The sequence below is a fragment of the Salvelinus alpinus genome, chromosome 1 (genome assembly GCF_045679555.1).
Source record: "Salvelinus alpinus chromosome 1, SLU_Salpinus.1, whole genome shotgun sequence".
Lineage (NCBI taxonomy): Eukaryota > Metazoa > Chordata > Actinopteri > Salmoniformes > Salmonidae > Salvelinus > Salvelinus alpinus.
In genome coordinates, this window is record NC_092086.1 from 92,278,519 (window position 1) to 92,290,621 (window position 12,103).

General features: G+C 45.6%; 1 protein-coding gene across 1 annotated transcript; it reads left to right on the forward strand.

Moving 5' to 3' along the window:
• The first annotated feature begins 6,152 nt into the window (after window positions 1-6,152).
• LOC139534555 (uncharacterized) lies at window positions 6,153-9,029 on the forward strand. The gene has a single exon (XM_071333769.1). It carries the CDS (start codon window positions 6,184-6,186, stop codon window positions 8,299-8,301), a length of 2,118 nt encoding a protein of 705 aa, XP_071189870.1. The 5' UTR covers window positions 6,153-6,183; the 3' UTR covers window positions 8,302-9,029.
• Window positions 9,030-12,103: the final 3,074 nt, after the last annotated feature.

Genomic DNA, 12,103 nt, shown 5'->3' on the forward strand with positions numbered 1-12,103 from the left:
GACTTCAAGATCAACCTACTTTGCTAGTTGTCTATATAATCTGTATGTACTGTGTAGAGCGGTCTCTTCTCCGACGATTTCATAAGAATCTGACAGAAAGGGGCCGTGCACGTTTTTGCCTGATATCTTTACACTTGAATAAAACGGCCTTATTATAAAATTATCCACCTCGTCCTATGTCTCCACTTGTTCTCCTGTCTCAAGTAAACGTTTTATCAACAGAACTTGGTAGCAGAGGATGGTTATTAGACACCTTTGATTTCGGTCCATAGAAAGTTGATCAGACAGGAGACGCGTGGGAGAAAGATTCGAGAAGGAGAGGTGACCTTTTTTGAAGGAGAATCGCGGTTCAACTCACCCAGGAAACTGATCAAAAGAGCTCGATACTAAAAGGTAAGCAGATGCCTGTTTAATCAAAATCTGTATATTGTATTATAGCCAATATCTAAATTCAATGATCAGAAGTACTGAGGTGAGTGTGAATTGTTGCTAAATTTATGTGGAATTGTCTAGAATCTAAGGCATGGTGTAAGGATATCTGCGTTAAAAATCCCATTCCAAGTAGTCTGATAACAGTGAGGAATTAACTGAATGTATTCCAAGTAGTCTGATATACCAGTGAGGAATTGAATAGCGAACCTGAGCCTACTGGAGTTGGCATTCCAGTAGACAGAAGGCTATGCGTGTTCTGAATGTATTCCAAGTAGTCTGATATACCAGTGAGGAATTGATGAAATTAAATGATGAAATATGAAATAAGTTGCATGAGCAGAACCGAGACTAGTCGATAACACCAAATCAATGTGAGTGATTGAACGTTCCACGAGGCCGATTGCTACTATTTAGCCATATGCTAGGTTGAGGCTGTGTTTAAGTGACCGCCGAGTCAGATTGTGGGAGCTGCTGTGAAGCAGCTATTTTCTGCTGATAAATTGACCTGGTTTTTCCCTCTCGTGCTGTTGGTAAATCCTTAAGGGTTAGAATTAATTTGACAATTATTTTAGAAGCGCTTGAATTCACTAGTATATTGTCCCCAAAGGAAATTTCTGAAATGTTTTGGCAAAGTATTTGATTAATCGAAAAAAGTTCAAATTAATCGAAAAAAATTAAAAGCAATAATAACTTTCGAATAAAAGATCCTATAATTGTCATTCCAATTATATAAGGAGCGCTTGAATTTATTAGTATATTGTCCCAAAAGGACACGTTTGAAATACTTTGGGAAAGTATTTAATTAATTAAGTTAGTTTTTGAGTTTTCAGTTTTTTAATTAGTTTTTGAGAAAAATGAGTCCTAGAATTAATTAAATATTTATTCTAGAAACGCTTGAATATACTAATATAATGTCCCGAAAGGACATTTCTGAAATGTTTTGGCAAAGTATTTAAATAATCGAAAAAGTGAAAACGAATAATAACTGTTTGAAAAAAGTTCCTAAAATTATTATTATATTTAAAATAGAAGCGCTAGATAATACTAGTAGAGTGTTCCAAAAGGATATTGCCGAAATACTTTGGGAAAGTATTTAATTAATTCGCCAAACATAAAGCAATAAAATTCTTTGTACACAAGGGGGAGACAGACACCAGAGATAAGACTGTGTCAGCACCAGAGATACATTGCTAGTTTTGGCCAGTGATGGGCTAAGTGCACCAAAATAGCATAGAGCCAGACATAGCTTAACGACAAAATGGCCACGACCACCGTCCCCAAACACAAATTCAATGAATACTTAGATCAGAGAATGAAAGATAGATCAGGGGGAAAGATGCAGTATAAGGAAGTTAAGAAGGTCTGGGAAGGTGTGAGGCTAAAATGGACACAAGCAGGATACCTCAGTGGGGTGGCCCCATCAAAAGGGCAACTCCTCACTATGGAGAAGGAATTAGAGGAAGTAGTGAAGGAAGGGATAGAACGTGAAGTTGAAAGGAATAAGAACCACTTATTCAAAAAGGAAGGAACAAAGCATAGGGAAAGAGCAGAGGCTGAGCTGAAAATAGGAATTTGGGCAATTGAAGAAATTAGAAGAGCACTCCCTTACAGGAAACCTGATATGATGGGGGTGGCCACTGAAGCCCCAACTGACACCAAAGAGGGCAGGCCCAACAATAATGATGCCCCACCTACCACCATAGCAACCCCATCGGCCCCCACCCAACTATACCCGGAACTGCCACAGGGAGAGAAAATAACACCACCTCCCTATTCTCAAAATCCATTCAGCCACCTCCCTCAAAACCCTTTTTTGACCCCTGCTGTGGTACAGGCACCAGTGTTTGTGGTGCATGAAGGACACCTAAAAGGAAGCATGACTTTAGGGATCCAAGAAGGGCAACTCGTGTGTGAAGAGAGGCCTGATCATCGAGAAAGGAAGGAGAGGGACAGAGCGCACACACAGGGACGTGGGGGTGGTTCGAACCCCGCCTCACTACAGGGACATGGTGGGTCTCAACCAGGCCCTTTGAAGAGAGAAGACAGAGAGCTGATTCAGTTTTCTTCCACTCCAAACCCAGACTGGTTCAGAAACAGAACACAGGGGGATAGTCAAATAGTCTCTGAAGGGTCATGGTCGCCACCAGGACAATGCTCCTCTGGGGCCTCATTAAGAGGAAATCACAGCAAGGACGATGAAGGTGAAAACAGATTAGGACAAGATGAAGAAGAGGTGGAGAGAGACATCAGGGATTCAGTGGCACAGGCCAAATCTATGATAGAAGATGCTGAACGGGGAGAAGGCTCGTACCATATAAAAGGGGTAATGTTGGGGAAGGTGACAGATTTGGTCGAACCTATCAGACAGTCCGTACGTCTCAGGGAACAGAACAGCAGAGGTGTCTCGTCCAGGGCAGACTGGGATCTCCAATATGGTGGAAAGGAGATGCAGATGCCGTTGAGGCCCACTCCGGACGGAGGGCATGAAGAATACCAACCCTGGAAAATGACAGACCTTACCACTTTGATGGAACAATTACCCAGTCTGCATGGGGGGGGCCTCTGCATGGCTCCTTCAACTGCAAACACTGACGTCAGGCCTACGGCTCTGTCTAGGTGACATGAGGGCCCTTCTGGCTAGAGCAACAGACCATACCACCATGAGTGCTCTGATAAGAGAGGCAGATCTTGCCACAGCCCCGGCTGCACTAGCCCAGGAAGACTTCCGAGCGGAATTGTGGGCAGTGTTGAGAAGGGCATATCCCACAGAACGAAACCATGCAACCCTTTCATCATTCACCATCAATCCAGGGGAACAACCGGCAGCCTATCTCGACAGAGCGAAGACCACATGGAGAACTGTTCATGAAGAACCATATGACTATACTGGCACCACGGTCAGCATGTGGAAGGAGATGGTGGTGAGCGGTGCTCCAAATGAGGTCCGAACTAAACTTAGGGCCACGGTGGGGTTAATGGCACTTCCCCAGGCTCAGTTCAACTCACATGTACATCATCATATCACCCAATACAATAAGGATAAGGGAGGGGCTGAAACACAAGTCCAGTCCCTACAGGTACAACTTTTGAAACTACAATTGAAAGAGGCACAGAAAGGAGAAAAACCCAAGAAACAGATGGTGGCTGAAGACCAACAAGAAATCTCACAAATTATTGAAAAAACTGTTTCCCAAATGATACAGCAACAACCAATACCCATCGTCACCCAGCAGAGACCACCTATACACCCACCCCAGGAGCAGCCATTCCAACTGCCGTATGCCTACCCGCTTCAGCCATACCCTTCGTCGGAACCACCACTACAACCCTACTACCCACTACCACAATCAAACTATTCACCCACATGGGGACAGCCCCAGAGGTACTCTGGATCTTATGGAAGCTGTCATAATTGTAAACAAGCTGGGCACATGGTGCGACAGTGTCCGCACCCAATAACCCCGGCCCAAAGCCAGTTTCTGGCCAATAGGGGACGAGGATACGCCCCTAGACCAAGAGGGGGAGTCAGGCCAATGATGTACCAACCACGTGCAGCCCAGCAACCTGCATACAATCACCCAAACCCAGACCCAAATCAGCAGCCGCCTCCTCCTTTCCAGGGCATGTCAGATGAATATGCCCCATGGCCCTGAAGCTGCCCACCACCACAGAACGAGAATGGGGGTCAACATTTTCCACTCCACACCGAACCAACTATCATGTGTGAGGTGGAGGGAGTGACCCACCAATTTTTGGTAGATACAGGATGCACGTATTCTGCCATAAGATCTCGTCAACCACTCTCTTCGGAAACAATACAGGTGGTGGGGGTATCAGGAACACCCGAAGCACAACAAAAAACCGTTCCGTTGCTCTTCTCCTGGGGCCCATCCAAGCTAAAGCATCAGTTCCTATACTGTCCCAATTGCCCAATCAACCTCCTTGGGAGAGACCTGTTGTGTAAACTGAAATGTTCAATTTACCTTACTGAAAGGGGCGTGGAGGTCTCCATTGATCCCATTCCTTCAACACCGGTTCACCCTGTTAGGGTGCTGATGTTACCCATCATCCCAACCCCTGAGTTGTCAGCAACACAAGAAATCTACTGGCTAAAATGCAGGGAGACAGGAACTGGGACTCCAGAGGTCCAGTTTAAGTTCAATCAACTGAAATCACAGATCTATGCATTACACCCATACAAGACCCCACAAGCTGAAATTCACTGTACACTGAATGTGACAGAAAATGACGAGAACACATACACTGATGACTGGGATGAGAACATGATGCACCTAACGCCATCCATTAGGTGTTGCACCATTGTGTGTGGACAAGAAGGAGTAGCAGCACCAGTCATCTTACCACCTCATCTGAAATCCTGGTACCTACTAGGGGAGGAGTCGGCTCCCCATGTTACACTAGCGGTGGGAAACGGTTTCGAAGCAAGAAGCCTGGGCCCTATGATCAGACGAGCATCCCAACTTCAGTGGGAACCCACCCAAACACCGGGGATTCAAAAGGCCACTACTGAGAACATGTGGAGGTTCATGACTGTTGACACTGAAGAACACTGTCTTCCAGAACGATTTACCCTGCCAAGACACCATGGCAAGCCATACACTGACCACCCATCTACCAAAGCATTGATCTCCACCATAGATGAAAGAATATGGACACACACCCCTTTTGATGTGGGCCAACTACAGGTGGAACCAGTCACCATCACCCTGCTATATCCAGGTCAAATACCTATCTACCGATCACAATATCGTTTGAAACCCGAACAGATCATGGGGATAAAACCGACCATTGATGGGTTACTGAGAGCACAGGTTATCTATCGAACTGTATCTCCATGGAACACGCCGATCCTACCAGTGCTGAAAGCTGGAGGAGTAACATACCGGATGGTTCAAGACTTCCGAGCAGTAAATGACGTTACTGCACCGATAGATCTACCTGTCCCTGACCCTCACATTACTCTGAGCAATCTGTCACCAAAACACCAATACTTCACGGTGGTGGATCTGGCTAATGCTTTCTTTAGCATCCCACTTGATGAAGCCTCTCAGCCACTCTTTGCTTTCACGTATGAACATCAACAGTACACTTATTTTGTTTTACCACAGGGTTATAGGTGCTCACCAGGAATATTCAATCATATCCTTAAGACACACCTGGCAGAGCTGAAAATCCCAGAAGGTGTGATACTGATCCAATATGTAGACGACCTTTTGTTGGGGGCTCCCACTTCTGATCTCTGTCTACAGATGACAAAAACGTTACTGGACTTCCTTGCTGTCAAAGGATACAAGGTCAAAATGAGCAAAGTCCAGACCTGTCGCAGAACTGTCCTTTTCCTTGGCAGAGAGATCTCGGGAGAAGGAGCAGGACTCTCCAAAACCCACAGAGACTCTATACTTCATCATCCACGCCCCATCACTGTGTCGGGAATGTTGTCCTTCCTTGGCTTGACAGGGTACAGCCGAACTCACATCCCAGACTACACTGCCAGAACGGAGCCACTGAGAGAGATAGTGCGAGAGGCGGGACCAAGGAACCTACACTCGTCATTGACATGGACCACTGAAGCATCAAAGGCTTTTGCACTCTTGAAAACAGATCTCTCAGTGGCAGCAGCTCTGACAGCACCTGACTACAAGAACAAATTCCATCTGGATGTTTCTGAAAAGGAGGGATTCACATCTTCCATCCTTTTTCAGAAACAGAGAGGGGGAGAGAAGAGTGTTGATGTATCACTCCTCCAAATTAGACCACATCGAAGTAGGACAAACTACATGTTCCAGGTATGTAGCTGCAGTGGCAAAAGCTATTGAAAAAACAGCCCACCTGGTAATGTGCCATCCATTGGAAATCCACACCCACCATGGGGTTGCAGCATATCTGATGAGCAAAGAATTCACGTTCAGCGCTGAAAGAAAAACAAGAATCCAGAATAAATGCACACAATCACACATCACTTTTGTCAACACTGACAAAAACATGGCAGACGCACTCAATGCTGAAGAAGGTCTACCCCACTCCTGCACAGAAAGAGCTGCACAAGAACTGAAACTGAGACCTGACCTGGGGAACGAACCACTCACCAACCCTGACCTATGGTTGTACACAGATGGATGCTGCTATAGAGGAGAGGAAGGGAACATAGCAGCATACGCAGTGGTACAACAGCTTCCAGACGGGTCACACGTGACCTTGGAATCTGCCATCATCCTACAACCTGCATCGGCCCAACTGGCAGAAATCATAGGTTTAACACAGGCTTTGGAAAAGGCTGAAGGAAAGACTGTGAACATCTACACCGACTCAGCGTATGCTCATGGAGCAGTCCATACTGATGGACCACAATGGGTTAGACGCAACTTCACCACCACAGGAAACCTTCCAATCAAACACAAGGCACAGATGGAAAAACTGATTAAATCGGTCTCACTACCTGAGAGGGTGGCCATCATGAAGTGTAAAGGACACCAACAACTGAAAAACAGAGTCAGCGAGGGAAATGATGCAGCTGATAAAGCAGCCAAGAAAGCTGGCGGATACACCCCGAGACAAATGGTACTACAGATCCAACCAGCTCGGACTGAGCTCACAAAGCAACACATAGAAGAACTCCAGTTCACAGCAGGACCCTATGAACACTCAGTATGGGGACAGAAAGGGGCCACCAAAGGACCTGACGAACTGTGGAGATGCCATGATGGCAGACTAGTGGCCCCTGCAAACCTCTGTCCAGAACTAATACGGGAAGCTCATGGGCCCACACACGAAGGCAAACTAAAGACTTTACAGAAGGTGTCCTACATCTGGTGGCACCCCCACATGAAAGACATGACAGATTTGTTTTGTGATGAGTGTAGCATTTGTGGTAGCCATAATCCAAAGAAACCATATCAAACGCCCATGGGTTCATACCCAGTCCCTAACGCTTGTTTTCAGGACATCAGCATAGATTACACAGATATGGGGCAAGACAATGTGACAAATGGGAAAAGGTACCTTTTGGTAATGGTAGACAGGTTTTCCAAATGGGTCGAGGCAATACCAACAGCAAGGGAGGATGCAAAATCGGTCATTAAGTGGCTGCAAACCGAACTCATACCAAGGTACGGGGTCCCCAGGCAAATCCGATCTGACAATGGGTCCCACTTCAGTAACCAACACCTAAGACAGGTGGAGGAAAGATTTGGAATTGTGCACAAGTTTGGGTCAGTGTACAAGCCCCAATCGCAGGGCCTCGTGGAACGCTCAAATCAGACCCTTAAGGCTAAGATAGCTAAGGTATGTGCAGGTTCGAAGTTGACGTGGGTTGAAGCCCTGCCCCTGGCATTGATGGCCATGAGAGCCTCGCCAGGTGCAGGCACCCATCTGTCTCCTCATGAGATAATGACGGGTAGAGTCATGCCGGGTCCACCGAGGGAGGGAGGTCATATGCCCGCCCTTGATGTACAACAAATTGTAATGTCTGAATATGTGAGAAAACTGACGGAACTTTCTGCAGCTCTCTCCAAACAGATTCACAAGGTCCAGCAGGGGGAGCTGACGGGAGATCCTGCACCACGGAAGGTAAAAGTTGGCGACTGGGTAAGGGTGAAAGTCCACAAGAGAAAGTGGCTAGAACCCAGGTGGACTGGACCGTTCGAAGTGAAGGAAGTTACTTCACACTCAGTCCAGGTCAAGGGTAAATCGGGCGCACCTTGGCATCACCTTACACATTGTACACCAGTCCCAACTCCTTCCAGAACTCTGACTGAAGTCAGGGCCGATTTGGCCAATCTCAATTCGACTCCAACCAAACAAACCTTAGTTGGTGAAAATGGGACGCCAGCCCCAGTTTCCGCGAACTAAGGCTACTTGCCTAGGACAGGGATATCTCAATCCCTGGGAGAAACTGGGAATTTCAGGTCCCTTGTTTGTTATTTTCATAATCATTACTGGAGTGTCCCTAGGAACTCTCACATGGCTTATACAACAGCTCACACATCCACCCCACGCACATCTTACAACTACTAATGTCACGTCCAACATTACCCTCGATCTCACCAGTCCTGCCATACACAAACGTAGCACTACAACCACAGACCAACCCTGCACTCCAACAGAGGTTAGAAGCACCACCTTATGTGTACCCGCTAATGTGACCACCACCATTACACTGTCTTGGGGGTTATTGGGAAAAGCTAGGAATGGCCTGGGAGGGCATGCTCTGGAGTACACCAGATTTAACTGGTATATGACAAAAGGGGGGTTTCAGGAGTGGTCATGGAAAAGCCTGGTCGCTGAGACTGGTCCTGACTGGTCCAGTTATTCATCAGGGCAAGCAGTTCTTATCTGGCGACAAAGATTGTCACTGACTAGGACTGGACTGCGCAATTGGGGTCTATCGCTAATTATCCGACCAGGTACTGGGACGGGTTGTCAGGATTTTATACTAGCACCACATGTAGAATCTAGCGAGGATCTACTCTACTGGCCAGTAAAAATCTGCATTACACAGCAGGCTCAGCCCTCTGCTATTACTGACCGGTTTACTGTTTTAACATCTAAGGGGAAGGGCGATTGGGGTCCTATTAATATGGTCATCACTCCTACCACCCCTGATGATACCATTCTTACTGCCACCGGAATCTCAGGTTTCTATAACAATTGGCTACTATTGACCGAACAAGCAGCTAACATGACCCTGCAAAGCTGCGTAGTTTGCATGGGAGCTAGGCCATTGCTCCGCATAGTCCCAGCCGCTATTAGCGGAGACTGTCTATTGCCCCTTATGGACAAAGACAACCCACCTGAGAAGTGTTCACAGTGGGACACTGTTTATCCGGTAGTCACCACGGTGGTCAAGAAACCGATATTCTCCTCCAGTGTGGCAAGAGCTAACTTTACATGCATAAACATGACAGGTGGAGGGACATGGTTGGGTAAGCTCCCTGATAGTTGGTGCTGGTACACTCACATGCTTACGGCAATTTTTAAACCAGTGTCTAGAGCTGATGTGTGGTGGTGGTGTGGGGGAACTAGTCTGTTGGACAGACTTCCCCACAATGCCACGGGTACCTGTGCACTTGTAACTCTTTTGTTGCCCATCTCTGTTTACCCCATAGGCGTCCGAGATCTGCTCACCCGTATACAAGCTCTGGGTCCTGAATATTGGCCTATCAGGACCAAGCGCACGGTGGGCCCTGCTGCTGGGGACCCAACGTACATTGATGCAATTGGAGTCCCCAGGGGGGTACCAGATGAGTATAAACTGGTTGACCAAGTAGCCGCGGGTTTTGAATCATCATTTTGCTGGTGGTGTACGGTTAATAAAAATGTGGACAGAATTAACTACATTCATTTTAATATCCAGAAACTGGGAAATTGGACTCAACAAGGCTTTGAGGCGGTCCATGGACAATTGGCAGCTACATCCCTGATGGCATTTCAAAATAGAATCGCGGTGGATATGTTATTGGCAGAACGGGGGGGGGTCTGTACTATGTTTGGTGAACAGTGTTGTACTTTCATTCCCAACAATACGGCTACGGATGGGAGTCTGACTGTAGCATTGGAGGGACTTCGTACCCTAAATGGTAAGATGAAACAGCATTCTGGAGTGGACACTTCTATGTGGGACTCATGGATGGATGCTTTTGGTAAATATAAGACGTTGGTTTCCTCTATCCTAGTATCTATTTCCGTTTTTGCAGGCATTCTTGTACTTTGTGGATGCTGTTGCATTCCATGTGCGCGGACGCTTGCTAGCCGTGTTATCACTGCTGCCATAGACCCTAATCAGGAAAGGGCCCAAATGTTCCCATTGCTTGATGATGGGGAAGCTGGACCTGTCTATCTATTTGAGGACTAAGAAACTTTTATGTCACGTCTCTTGTGAGACGTGAAGAGGGGGATTTGTAAGAAATTGTATAAGATACTGGTAACTTGTTTTAACCACTTCTCAACATAAGCTATAACTTGGCACAACATCCACCCATCCCCCACTATACCCCCACTTTTGTACCTTGTTAAGTAACCACAGACCCACATACTCAACCCTCCCCCATGAATAGGACTCTGTTAAAACAGATGCATATGGATTATGCTCAAGGATGAGACTATAAGACAATGAACTGTGGGAAGGGCCAATGGAAACGTCGACATCAGGCCGAACAGGATTACCCACGACCCAGATCGACCAATCGGAAGGCCAGACTTCAAGATCAACCTACTTTGCTAGTTGTCTATATAATCTGTATGTACTGTGTAGAGCGGTCTCTTCTCCGACGATTTCATAAGAATCTGACAGAAAGGGGCCGTGCACGTTTTTGCCTGATATCTTTACACTTGAATAAAACGGCCTTATTATAAAATTATCCACCTCGTCCTATGTCTCCACTTGTTCTCCTGTCTCAAGTAAACGTTTTATCAACATAATATAACTATATAAAGTCATTAAAATAATTTACTTACAGATCTAAAAGTGGATCCAATCCTTCCAGAAAGCAATCTTCTTCGGCCCGAATCGAAATCGTCTTTTTAGGTTCATGTTCGATATTGAAATTGCTAGTTTTATTTCGTCTATGCTTCACGACGCTATCCGAAACGTAGGTAGCAGCCATCTTGAAAAGAGGTCATCGGCAAGGCCTGCCTTTATAACTTTGTATGCCCATATATGGTAGTAAATCACACCAAAGATTTTAAGGCACCGATCAATAGCTAAGATACTCAGCTTTCCGCAGACAAAGTGCTTTTGCATATATGGGCTACCGTTCTCATACCAGACTCAATTGAAAAAAACTAATTAATAGGGTCCCCAAATATGTGATTGGTTGACAGGATTACAGTTTGGGACTTTGACACTGTGTACACGGCAGGTAGTGGCAGGTAGCCTAGTGGTCAGAGCGTTGGACTAGTAACCGAAAAATTGCAAGATCGAATCCTCGAGCTAACACGGTAAAAATGTGTCGTTCTGCCCCTGAACAAGGCAGTTAACCCACTGTTCCTAGGCCGTCATTGAAAATAAGAATTTGTTCTTAACTGATTTGCCTAGTAAAAATACATACAAATATTTTGTTGCAATGACTATTTGACGGCTAAATATTATAATCAAGTTGCTGTTCATTAGTACACTAAATATAAACACAACATGCCATATTTTTTATCAAATCAAATTTTATTTCTCATATACACATGGTTGGCAGATGTTAATGCGAGTGTAGCGAAATGTTTGTGCTACTAGCTCTGACCATGCGGTAATATCTAACAAGTAATCTAACAATTTCACAACAACTACCTTATACACACAAGTGTAAAGGAATGAATAAGAATATGTACATAAAAATATATGGATGAGCGATGGCTGAACGGCATAGGCGAGATGCAATAGATGGTATAGAGTACAGTATATACATATGAGATGAGTAGTGTAGGGTATGTAATGTAAACATGATATAAAGTGGCATTGTGTAAAGTGGCTACGTTATTACATTCAATTTTTAAATATTAAGTGGCTAGAGATTTGAGTCAGTATGTTGACAGCAGCCACTCAATGTTAGTAATGGCTGTTTAACAGTCTGATGGCCTTGAGATAGAAGCTGTCTCTCGGTCCCAGCTTTGATGCACCTGTACTGACCTCGCCTTCTGGATGATAGCGGGGCGAACAGGCAGT